The following is a 24,515-nucleotide window of genomic DNA, read 5'->3' as shown; positions in this document are numbered from 1 at the left end:
TCCATTTTTATTGATCCATTTTGAAAATTTGTGCCATGTTTAAACCATTTTATCTTTTAAGTTATCATATTTTTTATAATTTTAAAAATATAGAATAATAAAATTAATTAAGAATTATTAAATAAGATCTATATTGTATATTTTTTAAAATTTTTATTGAAAGCTACGGAGTATGAACATTTAAAATGACAGATTTTCAAAAGGTATTAACAAAAATGGACTGAGGAAGTAATAATTACTCTGCACAATTTTCCCTTTATGCGTGAACTCAACTACAATTTGGTACACCCAACTTTACTACCACGTGTAAGGGACCCATACATGACACGTGTACGGTAGTTTTGACTACATTATTTACTTCCATCGACTAGCAATTTAGTTGGCTCACCCATTTCCTGAGAAACTTTCAGAGTCATCTCTCTCTTTTTCTCAAATTATTGCAACCATGACATTCAGATGATTTGAGGGAACCACTTATCTAATTTAATGGGCCCAGGCAGCCCAAACTAGGAGGGGCTGTTTGATTTGAGGAAAGTTGTGGGGGAGGGGGGTTTTGAACTTTTGATAGAAAGAATAAAGTACTAATATCATTGATGGCTTTGCATAGAGAAGGTGGAGAAAAAAGTTTTGGAACTCCGAGAAAACAAATTCTGTAATTAAATATGAATACGATTTTACATTCAATGGTCAAGTGAATTACATTTATCTTGTTTAATAGAGGTTCCGGAGTGGAATTACGAATAATCGTGCTTGCTTTGTGGAGTAATGGGTTGGTTGATAATGTGAAGGTTTGGTTTGAAAAAATGTTTTTTCCTTTACTTGGGGGATCTAGTTTGGGGGGCAGTTCCAGTATCAGATCCAATGTTTTGAGCAGCCCAAGAATGGAAGGAGTGTTTTCTTTTTTTCCTTTCTTCTGAGTTCGATGAGCAGCAGGCAATTCCAAATTATTTTTAAATTATTTTTATATAGAGGGTGAGAAATAGGAGTAAATAAATGTATTTGGATCTGCAACTTCTGAAGGGCCTCACGTGAGCAACAAGCTGTTTGGTGTCGGTGAGCCCCACGAGTTATTATTCATCTAGGGAAACGATAAGCAAAGTCAGGAGACTCCATTTCACCAATTTTAGAGAGAGAGAGAGAGTGTTCACGAATTGAATTCCCTCTCCCTCTGTTTTCTGCCCTTCAATTCATTGAGTTTTCAGTTTCTTCTGCTAAAAACGACAGTAAGTAGATGAACACCCATATAGTTTGTCATCACTACTGGTCTACTACTACTACTCTATTCTATAGAGTCAGTTGCGATAATGACATTAAATGGCGCCATTCCTCGGGGTTTTTCCGGACCCATTGATTGAAATTGTTTTTCAGATCTGGTAGAAAAAAGGGAATGACGGAAAAGGAAACATCTTTTCAGATCCGTTTTTCGATTTCTTCATCATGATCCCCCAATGCCCTTCATTCAACTCATCAATCAACGATCACCCTCCTCCCTGGCCATTGAATCAATCCAACACCCAGAAAGAGAGAGAGAGAGAGTGAGATAGGAGAGAGAGAACCAAATCAAAAATCTCTTTTCTCTCTCCTCACAATGGGTCCAAAACCAAAACCCTGTTCTTTCTTCCACCTCTTTATCTTTTGTTCCCTATGCTTTCCCCTCATTGCATCAGACGATTTTCAAGCCCTATCAGCCCTAAAATCCTCAATCGACCCATCAAACACCTTACAATGGACAGGCCCCGACGTTTGCAACTGGGAAGGAATCAAGCAGTGCATCAACGGGAGAGTCACAAAACTAGTCCTCGAACACCTAAACCTAACCGGCCAACTACACGAAACGATTCTAAACCAATTAGACCAGCTCCGAGTCCTCAGCTTCAAATCCAACTCCTTATCCGGCGGAATCCCCTCCCTCTCCGGTTTAAAAAACCTCAAGTCCATATTCCTCAGCCAAAACAACTTCTCCGGCGACTTCCCCGCCTCCCTGTCCTTCCTCCACCGTCTCAAGATCATCGTCTTGTCGGAAAACCAAATCTCCGGCGATATCCCGCCCTCTCTTTTGAATCTCCCCAGGCTTTACCTCCTTTACCTGCAAGATAACCGGTTTAGTGGAGAAATCCCGCCTTTCAACCAGACCAGTCTCAGGTTCTTCAACGTGTCGAATAATCTACTCTCCGGCGATATCCCGGTCACCCCCGCTCTGGTCAGGTTCAATTCGTCGTCGTTTTTCAGTAACATCGCTCTATGTGGAGTCCAGATTGGTGTACCCTGTAATGTGACTAATGGGCCTCCGCCATCTACGATTCCCGCGGCCAATCCGAAGCTGGGAAAGCGTAAACGGCGGTGGAAAATCATTGCAATAATCTGCGGAAGCGTTGGTGGGTTTGTTCTGATTTTAGTCTGTTCATTGGTGCTCTGTTTGGTCTGTAAAAAAAGAAACAAAAGCGAGACTAGGGAAGGAAGAGGGAAGGCGGCGGCCAGGGGCGGAGAGGAGGAGGGGGAAGCGAGTGGCGGAGGAGGAGGAGGAGGAGGAGGAGGAGGAGGAGGGAATAATAACAATAACAACAATGATAACGACAACGGTGGTGAAAAGAAAGGGGGGTATGCGTGGGAAGGGGAGGGGTTGGGGAGGCTGGTGTTCTGTGGGCCAGGGGACCAGCAGATGAGTTACAGCCTGGAGGATTTGCTGAAGGCGTCAGCGGAGACGCTGGGGAGGGGGACGGTGGGGAGCACGTACAAGGCGGTGATGGAGTCGGGGTTTATCGTGACGGTGAAAAGGCTGAAGGATTCGAGGTACCCGGTAAGGGTAGAGGAGTTCAGGCGGCACATGGAGGTGCTGGGGCGGCTCAGCCACCCGAATCTTGTTCCCATCAGGGCTTATTTTCAGACCAAGGAGGAGCGGCTGCTTGTTTACGATTATTTTCCTAACGGCAGCCTTTTCTCTCTCATCCACGGTATGCCTCTTTCTCTTCTAGTAGTACGGAGTATATGTCAATCGATTTAAGAATAAATTCTTTACACCGTCGGTGTAAATATTTGTTTTCTCTAAATCAATTGTATTGTGACACGTGTCAAAATAGTGGTCCCAATTAATAAAATATGGCGATGTGGCGCAATGCAATTGATTCGGAGGAAATAAATGTTTACACCGGTGGTGTAAAGAATTTATTCTCCGATTTTTACTCCACTATTCTTTCATACTGTACCTTTTAAATTTGTGAATGGTGCTGCTAATTATGATTAATGTTGCTTAAGTGGTAGGGATTATTGGGTGGGAAAATTATGAAAGTGGGGAACTTTTTGTAGGATTAGGGTAGAATTTGAAACCAGGTTGCGAAACAGGGCATAGAACCGGTGGAATGAGTTTTTGTTTTAGTTTTGTTTTTCAATCACTATCCTACTTTTTTCTCTAATTATTACCCTATTTTTTCAATTATTACTTTCACATCTCTCTCTATCTCTCTCCAATCATTACCCCTATATTCAATCATTACTCTATTTCTCCCTCCACCCACTATTAAAACTAAACTAAACTAAACTCTCAACCGAACACAACAAAAATATTTATTCTAAATATTAGTGATTTTTAATTTTCAGTCAAAATATTGGTGTTCTGTTAAGGATTTTTAAAAAATAAGTACTTATTTGTAATTTTTAAGCTTAAAAATAATGAATTTACTGAAATAATTATGGAATATTTAAATATCCATCCTCTTTATATGTCATGTAAGAATTCATCCCGCCATTTTTTTATGCTTATGTTTTCATCTTCTTAATGTGTGAATTACCTTTCTTACCCTTTTCCCAATGATATACATTTATTATGTTATATTGTTTTCATAATTTGGTGGGATTGGATTGGATTGTTTTCCTAATTTAGTGGGATTGAATTGGATTATTTTCCTAATTCAGTGGGATTTGGTAAATTTCAATATGATTGATTTTTATTTATTTATCATGGAATGTATTTGAGAAATCAATATTTTTATGAATATAACATGTTAAGTTGACCACATCTTTGCATTTTTTCTTCATTCTTCTAGTTGGCCAACTAGACAATAAAAAATCATATTTTTCATTGATCTTATTACACGAAACATGGCTAAATTACCATAAAAAAAGAAATAACATAACATACTATAACATACTCAAACCGTTACATGGTTAAATTAGCATGACCTTACATGGTTAAACTACTATGACGATTACAACGGGAACACGATAAATATCCCATGATTCAAACAAATATTTTTCATGGTAAACGGTTCAAATAATTTATCAGATGGTTAAATTACCATGACCTTATATGGTTAAATTACCATGACGATTACAACGTGAACACGATAGAGATGATGATTATTGGATAAAGAGGATGATTATTTAAACATGAATACACGTCGTCACCATCGTAATCCACCTTCTGCATCGTCGACAACCGACGATTGAAGCCCAGCCCTCACCGACCACCAGCGAACGTTTTTTGTCTACCGACGACTCTCAACAAATCTCGAAATCCTCAGATTTGGTAACGAGTGCCTGTTTCGACTCCCGAAGACTCTCCGAAAACCTTACCCAGACGCCAAACCCTCTCGAAATCCCGTTCCAGATCTCGCCACTGCTTGCCCAGAGATCATTTCGGAAATGAAACTGGTTTCGTCGCTTGCTTCTCGAAATCCCGCTATGGTCCAGTTGGGCGAGCCTCACCTCAAATTAATTGAAACGAAAATGGAAGGGGGGAGGGTGGTTAATGGAAACGGAAAATGGGGGGGACGGGGGTTGTGGGAGATGGAAAAGGAAATGGGGTGGGTTAAATGCTTTTTGGTTGCGACATTTTCGGTGCCGAGATTTTCGGTTTGTGATAAATGATTTTAGCAAAATTTTTGGGTTTGGGACTTCAGGACTTATCTTTCCATCCTAAAATTCCTATATATATATATATATATATATATATATATATATATATATATAGGGTTTATTTTAAAGTGAGGATGAAAACATAAGTATTCAAAATGACTAAGGTGAAAACATAAGTCGGGTATGAATTGAGGATGGATATTTAAGTATCCCAATAATTATTTGTGCAATATGGATCTTATTTAACAGATCTCGATGAGATCTTCTATTTGAATAGTGCAAAAAAATCAAAAAATTATTTTCGTCTATACATTAATTTTAAATTTAAAAATTACAAATAAATATTTATTTTTTAAGAATCCTTAGCGGAATAGGGTAAAGATCATCTCAACGTAAAATTATAGTAACGAAAAGAGGACAAACAATAAGATCATTTGAAAAATGGGTTATGATTTTTGCACTTCTTTTTCTTATAAATGCATTTTTCGTGTCTTTTAATGAGAAAAATACACACAAAAACTTTACGAAAAGACAAAAAATGGATTGTATTTATTAAAAAAGGGAATATGAAAATCATTTTCCTAAAGAATACACGTGTCAAAAAATTGTGTACTTCGACAATTTGGAAAGAATATATTTCTTTATAGGTCAATTTTTTTATTTTGCTACTTAGTTTAGTCTATGAAATATTTTTAGTAATTTATAAAATCAATTTGCTTAAGATGATGTTTTCCATTGTAATTTATATTTTTACAACAAAGGGAGTGATAATAATATTCTTGTTGTTTTGTTAACAAAACATTAAAGAAATAAATGAGCCAACTTAACCAATAAGTCAAACCCGCGGTGAATTTCATACTATTCAAGTAAGAATGCAACTATATATTTTTTTAATGAATTTTAAAGCTTTCGGGCAGGGGTGGACCATTAGATATGGCAGTGGTTTTTTTTTTTTTTTTTTCCCCTTTTCTCTTCGGTAGGTTCAGCTAGTGTAATTTTAATGTCCTCTATAACTTTTTTTTTCATGTCCTCTATAACAGAACGTTAAGTTATTGAAAAATATCTCTTCAATCACATCATAACAAAAATAAACTTTTTGATAGCTGAGTTATTTCTCTATAACAGAACGTTAAGTTATTTCTCAACTAAATCATTAATCTCATTTCTCTCTTTTACTTTTCTATCATTACTCTTATTTCTTACTCTATCTCTCTCCACTTTTTATCTCGCTCTCCAATCATTACTCTCATTCCTCTCCATTCATTATCCAAAAATACTACTCAAATCACAAACAAAAGAAAACACTAATTTGTTTACAATAGTTGCCTAAAGTCAAAGAAATTGAAGTTTAAAGAGTCCCTTGGAATTTTCTCGTTGCAAGTAACTCTTCAACTTGTCTCATAAATGGGGACGCAAGGGCCATGTTGTGCTTTTAGTTCAATTTTCGTCCAGAGCTCATAGTCCTAATCTGAAACGCTCTTTGATCACGCGAAGAAATTTTATGTACAAAATCAAGGCAATTTGACATCGTTAATCCACTAAAAGCAAATCGTGGTTTTCTTCAATTATAGCTAATACATTTTCAAAGCACACAACAGAATTATATATACTCGTAATTTGAAGCTCGGGACGAGAACTGAGGACAGAGTAGCTTGCTCCCAAAAAGTCAAGGAATTGCGATATAGGAAGTATGAGCAGGGACGGATCCCAAAAATGTAGCTTAGTGAGGGCACATTGTTAATCATAATGGTAAAAATTAATTTTTTTTGTTAGCCACAATAAGATCGTACATAATTAAGGCATGCATTACAAACTACAAAAGTTTATAACACATATTTTTAGTTAAATTATGTAAAAATGAGTACAAAATCTCAAACTAAAATTTTAGACCATTTTTTACATGGACATCGACAAGTTTTAGAATGATCGAGACAGTTTTATTAATGACTTTATTTTAAAATATTGCTATTAGACCGGTTAAAAATAAATAGAATTAAGAAAAAATTGTTCCAAATAAACAAACAATTCGGAAATCAACAAGTATAAATGCACCATATGACGAAATTGAAACATAACAAAATTATTATAGGTGAGTGTACGTGTATGTGTAGTAGCACACTTTCAGATTATGCTAAATATACGCAAATATAACAAAATTACTTTAGTTTCGAGTGGGCGCATATGCCCCCACGTGCTCCCATGTCAGTCCTTCCTGAGTATGAGTATGTCATTAAGATGTGGTATAGAAATTCGATACCTCCCTTGTGCCCTTTTGAGATGCTCTAATGTTAATAATATTATTTTGACAAACATTTATATTCTCTCCTAAAGAAGATTAATATTTTTTGCTCTAAACTTTTTCACAAATGCAATCCAAAATTTGTCATTGTGCTTAAAGTTACACATAATACAAGCTCTAAAATGCAAATTAATCCACTTATTAATCATCCAATTTCTTATTTTCTTTTCTTTCCCTTCCATTCGTTTGGCCTTTGTGAAAATTCCAAGCACATAAGTTAGTCAATTGAGGGGCACGTTTAGTCCACTACCTACTGACTTTTTACAGGATCGTCTGTGTTTGTCCGATCGTTTCTGGTATTCATTTTGCTATTGGGGATCCACATGATGTGCTACTCCCCTCAAACAAAAGATCACTACCACACAATATTAGTCGCTCTCTTTCTTCTTCTTTTTTGCCAAGCGGTATACATCAACGGGGGTTTGGGGGATATTTAGTAAGTTAGTCCACAGGAGGTCCAAAGACTATAGCCCTGAACCGCAAACGCCCTTGACGGCCTTCGAATCCAGGCCTCTCACAAAGGAATGATCAAGAAATACCATTAGGCTACAAGCCCTTTGGCGCTCGTTGTCTTTCAACTATCAACAAAAGTGAACGATAACGTTCCTAACGCATTGATAGAAAAGTGAATAGATAAGAAGCTTGTTTTCGTTGATGTGTAATATTAATTGTGTCTAAAACATAACTCTTGCATGCCTTTATATAGGCTATAAGAGTTGACCACCAAGAACCCCAAATAAATTAGGAAAACACACACAACAAAGAAACTTAGACAAATTAGGAAACAAGAATAATGACCTAAACAAAAGAAGAAACGTAATAGAACCAAGGAACATGGTAACATAATATTTTCTAGTATTATGTTAACATCTCTCCTCAAATTCAAGTAGATCTACCAATTTGAGTTTGAATAGGAAACCAAGAGTCGAGGAGCTAAAACTTAGAAGAGACAGCCAGGAGAAATCGAGAGCCAAAAGAAACAGCTAGGCACGAGAAAGACAGCCTGGAGAAACCAAGGAAAGCCGAAAAAATGAAGAAGCCAGAAATTGGAAAGCCATGAACGCTGGTGGTGAAGAGGCATGGTGGGCAGGCAACTGGAAAGCATGAAGGAGATTGACAAAGTAAACTATGCGTGCCCAACAGTTGGTGGTGAGGCTTAGGTTTCTCGTAAGAGAGCAAGTATCCTTGAGGGCCTAGATCTCATGACTCTGATACAAAAAAGTGAATAGATAAGAAGCTTGTTTTCATTGATGTGTAATATTGATTGTATCTAAAACATTAGCCTAACATGCCTTTATATAGGCTACAAGACTTGACCGCCAAGAGCCCTAAATAAATTAGAAAAATATACGTAACTAAAAAACTTATACCAAATAGGAAACACGAATAATGGCCTAGACAAAACAAGAAACATGATAATATAACCAAAAAAAAAAAAAAACTATGGTAACATAATAATAATAATTAGCATACATAATTTGTTGCTATGTAAATGGTTGGGAGTACAACGTAGGTAATGTCACATGGTGTTAGGTGAACATTGAATAATTGCTCCTTAAAAGCGCTAAAAAGTATAAAATAATGAAGAGAGGAGAATACATTAGTACTAGAAATGATGCATACATGTTGGTTTAAAAAGAAAAAGAAAAAGAAAATCATGCATGCACGTGTCCACGTGCCCTGGAGAAGTACTCGGAGAAGTGACTTTGTGTGAAGCTATCAGTAGAGAAAGATGCTCGGAGGAGGAGAGTATGATATCATATGCTTAAAAAATCATTACTATATTCTTTTAGCTAGTAAAATATTTGGGTAAAAGAATAAAGATTTGATGGCAAACCTTGTTTTTCTTTTTTGTGTTCCCTTTTTTGGGAACACTTATTAAAAAAATTTGAAATGTGGAAGAGACCACCCACCTTTTTATTTTAATGAATCGTATACTTATTAGTAATTCCCAAGTTTGGCAACATTCTGGGGTGGGAGCAGCTCCTCTGCGACCAGTTTTGTCTAATTGTGATCATTAAACGGCCTTCTTTAATGAACGGACTTTGTTCTTCTTTCAGAGCTCATCGATAACATTCATTATGCCCAAATTCTTCTTGTTTGATACAAATCAACACACGATTAGTACAGATTTATGTTGATAAATTGTGTTTGATATAATGTAATAAAGAATCTTTTTTCAAGATTAATTCATTCCGTAATCATAATAATTGATATCCAAAAAATATGATGGACAAAATATGATAAAAGGGCCCACCAATAGATAAACCCCATGGTCCAATCTCTTTTTAGAGACCGGAGAAGATCCCAGGTCTTCCGATCATTACTCAAACAAAGTTTTATAGAGTGTCCGATATCATTGGGTTAGAACCATTGTAGCCGCATAAAACATAAATTTTACCTCAATCTTTTGGTTTTGGTGGCCGTAGATTATATACTCTGTGATCCAAATTAACTAGTAATTTTTTCTATAAACCATCTTTCACTTGTAAAAAAATATTTGTTCTTGGGATAAATCAACTGGTTGCCACCATAGGCGGGTACTATATGATATGATATGTTGGATGGATTAAATTGCTTGTACTATTTGTAGCTCATATGACGCCGAGTTTAATGTCGTATAAAGCATCACGGATTTACGTTAGATGTCATCAAAATGTAATGCAATTAGTTGTTGCCATTCCGTCTGCAATGGAATAGAGGGGGATATGCTATTCCCGAATTATATATCTGAGGGTGTATATCTGGGAGAAGCCAAATGCATAAAAGACAACCTCTCCCCAATCCTTCTGTATCGATATGCCATTTTTAATGACCATTATATCCCCATCGATTCCACTTTTATCCATTACGCAAGGACTAAAATGTACAATCAACACATTTAATCATTGTAGGGGTTCGGTTTATCGGAATCATGACCATGGGTTGGTTTTGGTTCCTTCCTCCACTACTCCGCGCGCCTGCCGCCGGACCTGTAACAAGTCACTAGGGCTGTGGAAGCCCAGTGACCCTCCGACGATCAAGTTAGATGTAGGGAGAAGTATATAGGTTTAGGGTTAGGGTAGAATGTATAGGTCTAGGGTTAGGGTAGAATGACATACAGTACCTCTCTAGGTTAGAGTCCCTTTGTAGGCCTTGCTTTGCTTGGCCTCCAAGCTAGCGCATGAAGGATACGCTCGGGTAACCGCCTTGGGTGACGTAATAGGCGACATATGGGATAAAGCGGTTACGGAGCACATGGCCAGGTTAGCTCCAATGATGATCCTCATGCAGTAACTGTCTCAGCTTACGTCATGGTGATGTGTTTGCCTAAGGGACCTGGTTCACCGAGAGAGGGGGTTGTTCCCGAGATACCATGGGTGGTCGCTTCGTGATGTACCGAGTAACATACCAAAGGCTGCCTGGGCCTTTAATAATATTGCCTTGAGGCTATGCGCTGTTGGGCACCAAGATCTGAACCGGGATGCGCAATGGGAAGCGTCTCGGGGTCGGCCGGAGTCTGCTTACTCTGTGCCACTACAATAACCCTTCAATCCGTCCGGGCATCATTCTCAGCGCGGGGGGGGGGGGGGGGGGGGATTGATAGTAGTGATTGCAGGCACCGAGATCTCTGTCTGAGGGGACCTTCATAATATCCTTGGCAACCGTCCAAAGCCTTGCCCCAGCCCTTGGAGCCACGCATCAATCGCCTCTTCATCGATCGTACGGTGATAGCTGGCTCGGCACGTGCCATGTCAGTTGATTGGTACTTTTTGTCAAATCATTGCCATGCGTCGCAACCCTAATGGCTCGGACAACCGACGCTGCTCTTGACGTCGCTGGTCTTCTGTGAGCCGTTGATTGCCGCCACGTGTTGCACATCCAACGGCCTCTGAGGTGTCACTCTGTTTCCCGTGTGCCCCCTCCATCTTTGAACTGCTAGTATAAAAGGAGGAGCGGAAGAGAGAGACACTTTCGTTTTCTCTCTCTAGTTCATCAACATCAGAGCTCCTATCTCTAAAACTCGAGTTTCCAGGGCTTTGGTTCGACTATGTGCGCGTTTGGCAGTGAGATCTCTTCCCAGCTTCAGGCATGTTGATCGATCGACACTTCTCTCAAGTTTTCTAGCTTTTTTAATGCATTCTGCAACGTTTTCTGGTCGAATTCGTTGTTTGGAGAGACTTGGACTGACTGGAAAGCGGGAAGAAGATGAACAGACACTATTCAATGTTCTTGCCGAGCTCCAAATTCTTCCCGAGCTCGATGTTCTTCTCGAGGAAGAATATCCCTCGTCCAGGATCTTAACTTAGTGTTTTGGTGTTCGAGGAATGATGACCTGACTATGCCTGAACGACTGAACCTCCTTGATTCCGAGCATCCACGTAGCTAACAGCTCTTGTATGTGCATCTTGTTAGGTTTGGGCGAATGGTCATTGAGATCTCCTCGGACAGCTCCAACAGCTCTTCAACATTCATTACCTTGAGCGAAGAAGACTTCATGGACGACTTCCTTCGTAGTCCAGAGAGTGCACTGGGCCACTTCTGTCCCAACAGACTATTTCGAGCCTTTTGACCCTCCTTTTGAATAGATGTCAGACTCTCCGATATCATCTCTCGTCGCCGACCCCGTGAGCTCATCGGGCCAAGATGTTGAGGCCGAGGCTCCAGAGGAGGTCTGATGAGGAAAAGCGGAGTGCCCATGCATAATCCTCCATTTCTTTGATGGGGAGGTGGGGTCCTACGAGAAATTCGGGCGGCCTACTCCATTCCTCCCGATGTTCGAGTTAGAAGAGGGGCGTCACGTCCAGATGATATCCAATACCGAGAGGGGGAGCTGACTTTCCCTCAGATGGCCATTACCGAGGGTGGAGTTAGGTTTCCCCTCCATCCTTTCATCCGACATGTCCTTCGGGAGCTGACCCTCACCTTTTCTTAGCTTTCCACCAACTCCTACCGTATTATTATGAGCATTATCGAGTTGCGGAGGAAGGAAGTCCTAAACTTCAGGATCGAGGAGTTGTTTGGGGCATACTCGCTTAGGAAGAACCCTGGCTATGGTCGGTACTACCTTGCCAGTCGGCCAGAGTACAAGGATCTGTTGATAGAGAGCTTGCCCGACTCCGAGTCTTGGGCGAACGCATTCGTTGTCGTGTCAGGGAACTTTATGTTCGGTCCCGGGGAGGTTGGCAACGATCCAGTTCAATAGAATACAGGCTCTCCCGGTCTGCACTTGTCTTTATTTTTACTCCTTATTGCTCTTATTGTAATTCGTTATTGAGTATCGTTCCTTGTCTACCTTCGCAGGGAAGAACGTTGTAAAGTGATATCGGAGGTGGTGTAATCGCTCGGTTATAACAGCGGCTTACGCCGTTCCGCTCGTCAGGAGGAGGGCCCCATCTCCGCGGTTATAAGTCATCCTACACCAGCTTTCTCACAAAGAAACTGAGGAAGTAGGCCGGTAAGAACTCGACTTGGGCATGCGGTCGAGGGAGAAGGGGCAGAGGAAGAGGGCGAGCAGGAGTGGTGATATCTTCCGAGGCGACCGGGAGCAGCAGTTCGCCTCCGCTTGGGAGAATTTGTGAGCCAATTCGCCCGAGAGTGGAGAGATGGTGAGGAAAGAGGGAGAGCTGGCCAACCTGAGGCTGGCGGTTGGGGGAGCGAGGAGAGGACACATAGCTTCGCTGAGCTCATCTCGCCCTACAGTCCTCTATGAGGATTCTCAACCGCACAAGAAGCAGCGGACCGACGTGACAACAGGGTGGGAAAGGAGTAAGGCAAATTTGGGCAAGAATGTGATTGATCCAGAGGGAGGGAGTCAGGGCCGAGGGATCCCAGCCCAACGAACGTCTTACAGACGAGTAGCTAAAAGCTTCGTGGACTCTGGTGTTTGAGACCTTCTTAGGACGTCAGATCAACTACGGGGATTGCGCCGGCCTGAGCTCGTAGGTGGCGTACGGAATTCTCCGAGCGGGATCTTTGCCGAGGGATGTAAACGAAGCTCAGAAGGAGCCAGCTTCGCTGATTAGTGAGATAGCCCAGTATCTGGTCCTGGTAAGTGCATCATTTTATTTCATAATGCTTTTGCTCGTCTACACTTTATCATCAGGTGACTGATGCTTTGTTTTGGGCAGGTTGGTGTTCGTGTCGTTTGCCTTCATGGGGAAATGATTAAGCAGTCCGTGGCCATGTGAGAAGCCAAAGACGCCGTGGCTATTGAGCATGAACAGTCGCGACTGGCTCAAGAGGTGGCCTCGAAGCATCAAAAGAACTTCGACAAGTTCGAAAGATTGTGGAAGGACGTCAAGCTCAAGGGCAGAAGGCCAAGGAAGAACTTGCCGCTTTGAAGAGCCAAGTGCAATTGCAGGTGGATGTAGCAGACCAGAAAGGCTATGATGAAGGATATGATAAGGCGACGCTGGAGTATAAAGCGCATGTGAGGGATATTGTGGCTGATATCTACTCTGACCGTTTTAAGGCTGGGGTGAAGTGGTATCACAAGCATTTGATGGCGACTCTGAATCCTTCAGAGGGTTCATACATTCGTACCCTTCCCGAGCCTCCTACCGAAATGCTAAAGATGCTCAATCCCGTCGCCAAAGAACAAAAAACCGAGCTGAACAACAAGCCTGAAAGCAAGGTCGCATCGAAAACAGTAGAAGCCTCTGCCCCCTGAACGTTTCTTTCTTGTGTTGATTCAGATAAACTTTGAACTTAGGATAGTTTACATTTGGCTGGACACCTCTGAACAATTGGAGTTTGTCGTTCCAGTGGGTTTGTAAATATTTTTTTGCTCTGTGTGACTAGAGCTGAACAATTGGCCTGAGCTAGATCACTTGTAATTGTTTGGCAGGACTGGCGCCGAACAATTGGCCCATGCCAGGTCCTCGGTAGGCTTTAACACCACACTTTCTGATTCTCTGCACATGGATGTTTTTGACATTTTGTTTTTGTGCATGAATGGTTTATTTAGTGTTTCGTGTTTGTTGCCATGCTTAGTGGGTATTCCTAACTTTGCTTGACAATCCTTGCACCCCTTGCTTCGGGCAAGCCCTGCCAGGTATATGAGCAAGTTTGAAACTAAAGCATAACAACTGGATAGTTTTGAAAAAAGTGATTTTTCACTGCCCCTTGCTTCGGGCAAGCCCTGCTAGATTTGCGAGCAAGTGTGAAACCGAAGCAAAATAAGTGGATAGCTTTTGAATTAAGAGATTTTTCGGTGTCCCTTGCTTTAGGTAGGGCTGGTTGGGATACCAACAAGCCTTCAGAATGAGTGCGCTTGGGGTAATCCGTCGAAAGCCCGAGCGACAATGTTCTAAATGGCGCTTGGCGCTAGTAGGGCGGAGACCCACCTCCAAGCGCCAAGCCGCCTAGGCGCCGCCAAACAATTCGGCGTTTTTTTTTTTTTTTTAACAAACCATTATCCAATCAAACTTTATTCTATGTATCCATAATACAAGTTCAAAGTTCTACATAACCATAATGCAAAGTTTAATGTACAAACCCAAATGAAATTAAGTAGTAGCAACTAGCAAATAAGTTGAATAAGACAATAAGTAGAAATAAACGAGATCGGAGATCCCTAATGCCGAGTTAAAAGTTCATCTCCTTTCTTTAACTCTTCTCCTCCATACCCTTCCAAAACTTGATCTACATTAGTTTAATACTATATATTTTAGGCCGCCAAAGGCCTCCAAAGACGTCGATGATGTCGCCAAGCCCCGCCAAGGCCCCCCAAGACCGCTTAGGCAGCCGCCAAACCTCCCTGGGCGCCAAATCGCCGAGACCGCCAAGGCCGCCTAGGCGGCCGCCAAACACCGCCAAACCTCCCTGGGCACCAAATCAAACGCCAAGGGGTGTTGGCGTGGCGGCAGGGTACCTCCAAGCGCCTAGGCGGCCGCCATTTAGAACACTGCCGAGCGACCATAGTGGCCTGAGGCGACTTAGTGGGAGTTGAGCCGGGGAGGAGGGCTTAACCTTTCGGAGGGCCAAGTCCAGGAAGTTGTGATAAAACGATTTACAAGGAAATGCAAACCGAGCCGGGATAAAACGATTGCAAAAGAAAAATGATAGTAGATAACACAATATTTAGGGGAATGAAAAGTGGCTTCTCATTAATAACTGCTCGAATGTCATTACAATAATAGCCTTTCTTGGAAAATGAAACAACATAAAAACAAATGGGGAGGAGGCCTAAAAAGGCTACCCCGAGATGACTAATCACTAGCCGAAGAACTTCTTAAGATTGTTGGAGTTCCAAGACTTGGCAATGAGAGTTCCATCTAGCTTTTCAAGTTTGTAATTGCCCGAGCCAAAATGCTTGAGCACATGGAACGGTCCTTCCCAGTTAGGTATGAGCTTCTTCTTTTTGGCCTTCTCTATCACCTTCTTCCAAACGAGGTCATCAGGCTTGAATGATCGGAGGTGGACGCTCCTGTTGTAACCTTGGGCAACCTCTTGCTGATAGGAAGCGAGCTTGATCCGAGCGTTCTTGCGCTCTTCTTCGGCCAGGTCTAGGTTCGGAGCAATTGTCTCGTTGACCGCCTCATCAAAATGTTCAATCCGGATCGTAGGTAGCCCAACCTGGAGGGGGATGACGGCTTCCATGCCAAAGGCCAGGGAGAAAGGGGTGCGGCCGGTGGAGCGTCGGGGAGTGGTTTGGTATCCCCAGAGCACCCTCGGTAGTTCTTCTGCCCACTTGCCTTGTCGAGATTCGAGTCGACGCTTGAGTCCAGCGGAGATAGCCTTGTTGGCGGCCTCGGCCTGACCGTTGCCATGTGGGTACTACGGAGTGGATGTGTCCCACTTGATTCTGTATTCGTTGAGGAGGGCTCGATATCTCTGACCGGTGAACTGTTTGTCGTTGTCAGTGATGATAGCGAAAGGAATGCCAAAGTGGGAGATGATGTTCCCCCAAACAAAACGAATGACGTCGGCTTCTTCAATGGTGACCATAGGCTCGGCTCGACCCACTTAGAAAAGTAGTCGGTGGCTGTTAGGAGGAATTTGAATCCTCCTAGAGCAACGGGAAGCTTTCCCACGATATCCATTCCCCATTGCGAAAGTGGCCACATTGTGAAAGTGGCCACGGACTGGTGAGAGGGTTTGAGGTCTCGGGCGGGCTGATGGATGATGGGAGAAAACATCTGGCATTGTTTAATGTACTCCTCGGAGTCGTGCTTCATCGTAGGCCACCAATAACCCTGAATGATGGCTCGGTGTACTTGGGAATGACCACCTGAGTGACAACCACTGTTGCCAGCGTGAAGTTTTTCTATGATTCCAGGCACCTGGTGTGGATGTGCTACCAACAAGTACGAGCCGGTGAAGGACCGTCGGTAGAGCTTGCCATTGGGGTTCAACCAATAGAGAGCAGCCTTGTTGCGGAGTTGGTGAGCTTCCTTTTTATCAGAGGGGATGATGTCGTCCCGGAGGTAGCTAACGATCTCGTCCATCTAGCTTGATCCATGGTCAATATTGAGGACTTCGTGGACTAGGACGTCGAGCTCAAAACTAGGCTTGTCGATAGTACCGAACAAAATAGAGCGGGGTCCCGAGGCCGAGCATGCTGAGGCAAGTCCAGCAAGAGCGCCGGTGTGTGACTTTTGTTCTCTTGAAATGTGTTCGATGCGGATGGCCTTGAAGTTTTTAGTGAGTCTAATAGCTGAGTTGAGGTACGTGTGCATTCTCTCGTCCTGAGCTTCGTACTCTTCGGTGAGCTGATTAACAACCAGCTGAGAATCACTGTAGACGATGAATTCGTCAATACCAAGTGCTTCTGCGACCTTGAGTCCTGAGATTAGTCTTCGTACTCGGCCTTGTTGTTTGAGGCTGGGAAGCTGTTGGAGAGGGAGCTTTCATGGAGGATGCCGGTGGGGGAAAGGAGTACAATCCCAACCCCGGCGCCTCGGCTTTTTAAGGCTCCGTCACGTACATTTTCTAGACATCACCGTGGAATAACTTCCAGGCAGAACTGGGGTTTGCTTGGAGTGTTGCGTCGGGATTGGGAGTTGGGCTCGGGGTGGGGGCATCGCTCCGGGGTAAGCTTGGCTATGAAGTCAGCAAGGACCCGAGTCTTTATAGCCGTTCGGGGCTGATAGTGGATGTCGAAGTTCGTGAGTTCCACGGCCCACTGGGAGATTTGGTTGAAGAGATCCGCCTTTTGAAGGAGGGATTTAAGTGGAAACTCGGTGAGAACTATGGTTCGGTGCGCCTGGAAGTTGGGAGTGAGCTTCCGGGAGGCTGAGACTAAGGTAAAGACAAGCTTTTCCTAAGGCAAATAACGTGTCTCGGCTGGAGTCATTGTCTTGCTTGTATAGTTTATGGGTTGATGGTCCTGACCCTCTTGGCGGACGAGCACTAAACTTATGGCGTGCGGGGAGATGACTAGGTACAAGAAGAGGTCCTTCTGGTCCCAAGGTGCGACGAGGAGCGGGGGCTCGAAGAGGTAAGTCTTGAGCTATTGTAATGCGCGGTCAAATTCCTTGATCCAGCTGAAATAGCGTCGGCTACCTTTCAGAAGTGCAAAGAATGGGTGGGCACCTGTCTGAGGAGCGGTTGATGAATCGATTAAGAGGCCATTGAGATGTTGGACGTCCTTTTTGTTATGTAGAGCAGAGAGTTTCTCGATTGTGAGGAGCTGCGTTGGATCTGCTTTGATGCCACGCCGGGAAACAAGGTGGCCGTGGAATTTGCCCGAGCTTACCCCGAAGGCGCACTTCTCGGCATTGAAACGTAGTTTGTGCGTCTTGAGGTTGTCGAAGGCTTCGGTGAGACTGGCTAGCTGGTTGCTTGCCAACATGCTTTTCACAACCATATCATCGATGTAGGTCATCATGGTATCTCCCAGCAATCGTTCGAACATTTTGGTTATCATACGCTGAAATGTAGCCCCGACATTTTTGAGGCCAAAGGGCATGACGAGATATGCGAAAATACTGTGGGGTAATGAAGGTTGTATTTTCAACATTGTCCTCGCTTATTGCTATCTGGTGATAGCCTCGGCAAGCATCCATAAAGCTGAGTCGGGCATGATCGGCAGTGGCGTCAACTAACTGATCGATCCGCGGAAGGGGGAAGAAGTCCTTCGGGAAGGCATCGTTGACATTGGAATAGTCGACGCACGCACGCCACTTGTCGTTCTTTTTTATCTCAACTATAGTGTTGGCCTACCATTTTGGGTACTGAACTTTGCGGATGGCCCGAGTGTTTAGGAGGCGCCCAACTTCTTCGATAATGGCTTCGAAATATATCGGGGATGATTGCCTTGCCTTTTGCATGAACGGACGCTCGCTTTTATCGATGTTGAGCTCGTGGCAGATGAACGAGAGGTCAATCCTGGGCATCTCATTTGGCGTCCAGGCGAACACCTCGATGTTTTTCTTGAGAAAGTCCACCAATTCCATCCGCTCGGTATCGCTGAGGGATGAGCCGACAAGGAAGAATTGGGAGCCATCTTCGGTGATAGGGACGGTAATCAAACCTTCAATTGCTTGAAGGGCCGATGGCTTCAAGGACTGAGGCATCGGGGACCTCGATGAGGTTGACCTGAGACGTTTTTTTGTTGCTTCGGATTGCATTGACATAGCATTTCTTAGTAGCAATCTGATCTCCATAAAGGTCTTCTTGACGGTCATAAGTGCCAATGAATTGTACTACCTAGTGATAGGTAGAGGCAATGGCATTCATTTTGTGAAGCCAGGTGAGTCCGACAATGGTATTGTAAAGGCTCGGTACATCCACCACGACAAACTCCATTTGGTGTGTCACCGACCCGGCATCGACAGGAAGGGTGATGAGTCCAAGGGGCCATACCGGAGCTCCGCTGAAACCAACGAAGGGGACCTCAGAGGGGTGGAGGTCAATCTCTGGGAGGTTTAGATCCTTGAATAGGGAGTAGTACATTACTTCAGCCGAGCTGCCCTGGTCGACGAAGAGACGCCAGGCGTTGAAGGCTTCGATGCGTAGTGTTGCAATGAGGGCATCGTTATGCGGAAGCTGGACAGAGTCTAGGTTTTTCTCGGTGAGCGAGATAGTCTATTTAGAGCAATTGTCATTACGGCGGCGCTTAGGCTCGGGACCTACCAGCAGGACTTGTTTGGATGATGAAGCATCATCAAGTTCGGCACGAATGATCCGTGCAGCCTCGGCGTCCAGGGGACTGTGGATGACATGGATCGTTTGAACCTCCTCCTCGTTCTGGCCTGTGGCCCGTTATGCTCTAGACCTAGTTTTTTCATGATCATTGAGATTACCAAGGTTGCCACTTGCGACAAGCTGCTCCAAGTAAGTCTTGAAGGGCTTGCAAGCGGTGGTGAAATGGCCTTGCTCGTTATTGTAGGTGCATCAGACAATCGGGTTCTTGATCTTCCTGTTCTCAGTGCTAAGCTTTTGGTTCGGGAAGGAGAAGAAGGGCTGGTCCTTGGTCAATGATCCGGTAGATTGGGATGGCGAAGACGGTTTTTTTGGCATTGAAATTGCTTGGCTTCGGTCCCCGCTTTGGTGATTGCTTGATGTTGTTGACCTGTTTTTTTGGAGGTCGAGGCATGTGCGGCGCTCTGGATGACTGCCGAGGCAGTAGGAACCTTCAATGCTGCGGGCTTCCCGATTCCTCGCTCAACCTTTGATTCGATCAATTGGCACCACCCTTCGATCTGGGTCATGAGCTCTTTCATGGATCCTGGTTTGTTTCGAGCTAGGTCATCGTATACTTGCTCGTCCTGCGTGGTGAGACCTAGCTTAAACCCTGGGGCCAAAATGACTTTGTCACATTCTTCGATTTCATTAAAGAGCTCCCAGTATCGATCGGCGTATTGGCGAAGCGTCTCATCGCCCCGTTTGCGTAATGCTAGGAGAGAGTCGATTTCCTTTGCGAGCTTGTTACTGGTGACGAACCAAGCCATGAAGGCGTCACAAAGGGAATCAAATGAGGAAATGGAGCGGGGAGGCAGTTGGTTAAACCATGTAAGGCCCAGGTTCCCGAGGTTCGCAGGAAATACTTTGCAAAGGAAGGCGTCGTCGGAGGGGCCGTTCATGAGGAATAGAGACATAACATGCTTATACTGTACCAAGTGAGTGTAAGCTTAGGATTTTCTGTCGTACTTGGCAAACTTGGGTTGGGTGAATCATTTGGGAGGGGTGATTGAATCGATCTCCTTTGTGAATAGAGAAGTCGAGAGTCTCTCAAGACGTGCATTGCGATGAGGTCGGATCGAACGGTTGGGACCGTTTGGACGCTCGGTCATGGTGCGTTTCTTTGGAGTGAGATGGTCCAATCTTTCAAAGTTCTTTGGTTTTGGCGGAACGCTCTCTGACTTCTGGGGTGTGTGTTCGTGCTGGTCCTTTCGTCTATCAAATTTATAACTGTCTCGAGAGTGGTGCTCGAGGCGCTTCGTAATTGGACTTCTGTCGCGTCCGTTTTTGTGGTGCTCAACGATCGGGCTTCATTCGTGTCTGTTTTTTAGGCGTTCGCGGTACCCTTTGGTTTGGATCTCCGAAAGACTGTTGTCCTCTCGTGCGATTTTTGTGAAGCTAGGGGTGGGCTCTATATGCCCCCTGCTCCTAATAGGATGGGTGGAGGAGACGGAGACACTTCCAAACTCCTCAAAGGCGGATCACTTCCCTGGGTGCCATTTTGGGTTTGGGTCGGGAGAGCAGGAGCGTTCCTCGCGTCGCTGTTCTTTTCGACGCGGGCTACCTCCTCTGGTGGCTCAAGGTGGTCTTTTGCTGAAGGTCGTGATCTATGCTCCACCAGGGGGCCCTTTCCTTGGTTGCGGGGTGGGCTGTGGTGGCTCCTTTGCTCGTCACAGCTTTCGGCAGAGCGAGAGTGAGAGATCTGGAGGAGGTGCTTGATCTCCACCAACTCGTTCCTAACGTGCCTGTCCTGTTCCATGACCGTCGTGAGGTCATCGATCTTCTGCTCCAGGTGACAGATGTAGGTATGGAGTTCGGAGGACAGCCTTGCGTCTGGTGTTTGAGGTGCTGGCTCCGACAGCGATGGAGACGTGCTGCTTGCCTAGGACATTGCGTCGGAGCCCAGGTGGGGAACTCCCAGGGGTCCGAGTCTGAGGTCGTGTCGCTGAGAGGTGGATCTTGTACCTCCACCATCTTGGTTCGGGAATTTTGAACGGAGATTTTGGGAAGGAGAAGAAATGGAATGCTGAGAAGTCGATCAGATCTCCAGCGGAGTCGCCAATTGTAGGGATTTGGTTTATCGGGATCTTGACCGTGGGTTGGTTTTGGTTCCTTCCTCTGCTGCTCTGTGCGCCCGCTGTGGGACCTGAAACAAGTCATTAGGCCTGTGGAAGTCTTGACCCTCCGATGATCAAGTTAGATGTATGGAGAAGTGTATAGGTCTAAGGTTAGGATAGAATAACATACCTCTCTCTAGGTTAGAGTAACTTTGTATTTATAGACCTTGCTTTGCTTGGCCTCCAAGCTAGCGCGTGGAGGGTACGCTCGGGTAACCACCTCGGGTGACTTAATAGGTGACGTATGGGATAAGGCGGTTACGGAGCACATGGCCAGGTCAACTCCAATGATGATCCTCATGCAATAACTGTCTCGGCTTACGTCATGGTGACGCGTTCGCCCGAGGGACCTGGCTCATCGAGACAGGGGGTTGTTCCTGAGGCACCATGGGTGGTCGCTTCGTGATGTACTGAGTGACATCCCAAAGGCTGCCTGGGCCTTTAATAATATTGCCTTGAGGCTTTGCGCTGTTGGGCACTAGTATCCGAACCGGGATGCGCAATGGGAAGCGTCTCGGGGTCGGCCCGAGTCTGCTTACTCCGGGCCACTACAATCATCATCCACCCGCTCTTGTCCACCCATACTAATTATTGGGAATTTATCACATAACAATCATCAAACACTAAACAAGTGATCAAAATAGTGGGAAACACTAAAATCATGAAGCCATATTTGCCTCCCTTCGTGTAGGTTCTAACAATCATATATCACTCCAAGATGCATAAAGACGTATTCTCCACATTACGGGATCGGTGGTAGACGGGGGTGCATGCACAGTCTCTCTAGTTGCCCAGACGATATAGGATATTATTATGATGTAAAAAGGAGAGAGGGGAACTCAATATTTCAGGATCCGTAACTCCTTGTGGGATATTCTTATATGTACAGGACTCCAAGTGACTCCCATCAACAAGTACAAAACAAATCATGCACATATATACTCATCATTCTTTACAAATACCATAAACAAACCATCTCTTTAGTTCGTTCCCCTTCTACCATATTCTCCATTCTATAATATTCACCTTATGCTTATCCCCTAAAACTCATCCAGCTGACAAATAGCCGGATAGTGTATAATCCTAATGGTTTAATTCCTCATTGGGTCTGTTTGAAATTGTTGAACGTGGCTTTCACTTTCTTCAGAAAGCACCTTCCAGACCAGATGGTTAAGTTGTTATTGAGACGGACCGTAAATTTGATGCTCTTATATATGTTCAACTTCATTGTCTTAGAGGAGTTTTCATTACCAAAATTGAAAAATGTTCGTGGAAAAATGATGTGTACCCAAAAAACGATTGATTTCTGGTTTGTGTTTCCCTTACCTTTGATTTAGCTGTTTTGAGTTACTTCTGCTGCCTAGTGTTGTCACGAATTTAATATTTATCTTCCATGTTCCACTCTTTTGCCCCCATTTTAACTACTTGACGACGATATGAGCTGATTTGAATAAAACGATTGAGTATGGGGCATGTATCGAAGTGTCAAACCTTTCAACACTCGAATTTTTGGATGGGGATGTGTCCTAAAGTAACCTTTCTACACTTGAATTTTTTGAATGTGGTGGGTCCAAATGTTAGATATTGGTCGTGGGAACTCGTCCTGAGCACATATTGGTGTTGTGCAGGGTCTAGCATTCCTAAACAATAGAAATATGCATGACAATAGTTTGGGTTAAAGAAACATAAGGCACGTCTAACTCCAATCCATGTGAAACTTTAGAAATGATTATTTTCCAGCTATTACCTGCTTATCCTTTTTCCGTACTCTACAAAAATTAGTCGACTTATGTATCCGAATTGGATATGGCCGTTGGACACCTCTCCACAGCCTTATCCAAGTATCCAGCATCCAACGTGGGTGGTTACATACATTTAGAACATAGCAAATGATAGGACAACAGGGAGACAGGAAAAACTTGTCATCCCTTTGAAAACCTAATAAGCAGCCTTGGTTTTTTTTTTCTACTGATATACTGTCACCTATATATCAGTAGGTTTTGGAGCAATTTTAAACTATTTGGACAAATATTATCAAATCAACGGAATTATTTTTACCAGATTAATGAATTCTGTCAGTGCACAAGCTTTTTTGCTTGTTTGGTTGTGTACTAATTTTCCTGCCTTTTTGCTGATTCGAAACTCCTCCCTTGGTTTTCATCGTGTTTCGTTAATATTGTCCATGATTTGCCCATAACAATTGCTACTGTCCTCAGGAACAAGAGCTAACGGAGGTGGAAAACCTCTCCACTGGACCTCATGCCTCAAAATAGCAGAGGACTTGGCCACAGGACTACTCTACATCCACCAAAACCCAGGTCTAACCCATGGAAACATAAAATCCTCGAACGTACTATTAGGATCCGACTTTGAATCCTGTCTCACGGATTACGGGCTAAACCCATTTAAAAACCCGGATACCCACGAGGAATCCAGCGCCTCCTCCCTCTTCTATAGGGCCCCAGAATGTCGCGACATCCGAAAACCTCCCACTCAACAATCTGACGTCTACAGCTTCGGTGTTCTCCTTTTAGAGCTCCTAACGGGTAAAACACCATTCCAAGACCTTGTTTTGGAGCACGGGTCGGATATCCCCTTGTGGGTTCGGTCAGTACGCGAAGAAGAGACTGAATCAGGTGATAGTAATGACGCTTCCGAGGAGAAACTCGGGGCCCTTTTGAACATTGCCATGGGTTGTGTGTCGATTGGGCCGGAAGATCGGCCTGTGATGAGGGAAGTGTTGAGGATGATTAGAGAGATGAGGGCAGAAGCCCAAGTGTCTTCGAATAGCAGTGATCATTCACCGGGTAGGTGGTCCGATACAGTTCAAAGCTTACCGAGGGAAGAACATTTGAGTATTTGAGTTGTTCATTGATTTGGGATTTTGAATTTTTTTTTTTTGGCACATGATTTTCAAAATCGTATTCTTCAACTAGGCATTGCTAGATTTTGTAGAGTCTGTTTGGTGTAAAGGTTTTCATTCAATTTCCTCTCCTAGTTATTGTTTTAGCTGTTGAAGCCACTCTGGAGTAGTACATTTCCAGTTTGCAGCTTAGAGCATCTGCAAGCCTTGGCTTCGAATTTTGAGGATATCAAAATTTTAAGGCTTACATGGCAATTTAACATGTTTGAATTTGACA

The 24,515-nt window shown here is 43.7% G+C and overlaps 1 protein-coding gene and 1 long non-coding RNA gene across 2 annotated transcripts; both read left to right on the top strand.

The window, feature by feature from the left end:
• Positions 1–990: 990 nt before the first annotated feature.
• Positions 991–24,515, top strand: LOC131301410 (inactive leucine-rich repeat receptor-like serine/threonine-protein kinase At1g60630). Its single transcript, XM_058327706.1, has 2 exons — positions 991–2,951; positions 23,592–24,515. Exons 1-2 carry the CDS (start codon positions 1,589–1,591, stop codon positions 24,236–24,238), a joined length of 2,010 nt encoding a protein of 669 aa, XP_058183689.1. The 5' UTR covers positions 991–1,588; the 3' UTR covers positions 24,239–24,515.
• On the top strand, positions 5,097–14,032 carry LOC131301411 (uncharacterized). Its single transcript, XR_009191274.1, has 2 exons — positions 5,097–13,180; positions 13,261–14,032. It is a non-coding gene; the product is annotated as an uncharacterized LOC131301411 (long non-coding RNA).

This window comes from Rhododendron vialii, chromosome 9a (genome assembly GCF_030253575.1).
Source record: "Rhododendron vialii isolate Sample 1 chromosome 9a, ASM3025357v1".
NCBI classification, from domain to species: Eukaryota; Viridiplantae; Streptophyta; class Magnoliopsida; order Ericales; family Ericaceae; genus Rhododendron; species Rhododendron vialii.
The sequence above is the reverse complement of the archived record's forward strand: the minus strand, read 5'-3'. Positions and strand labels throughout refer to the sequence as shown.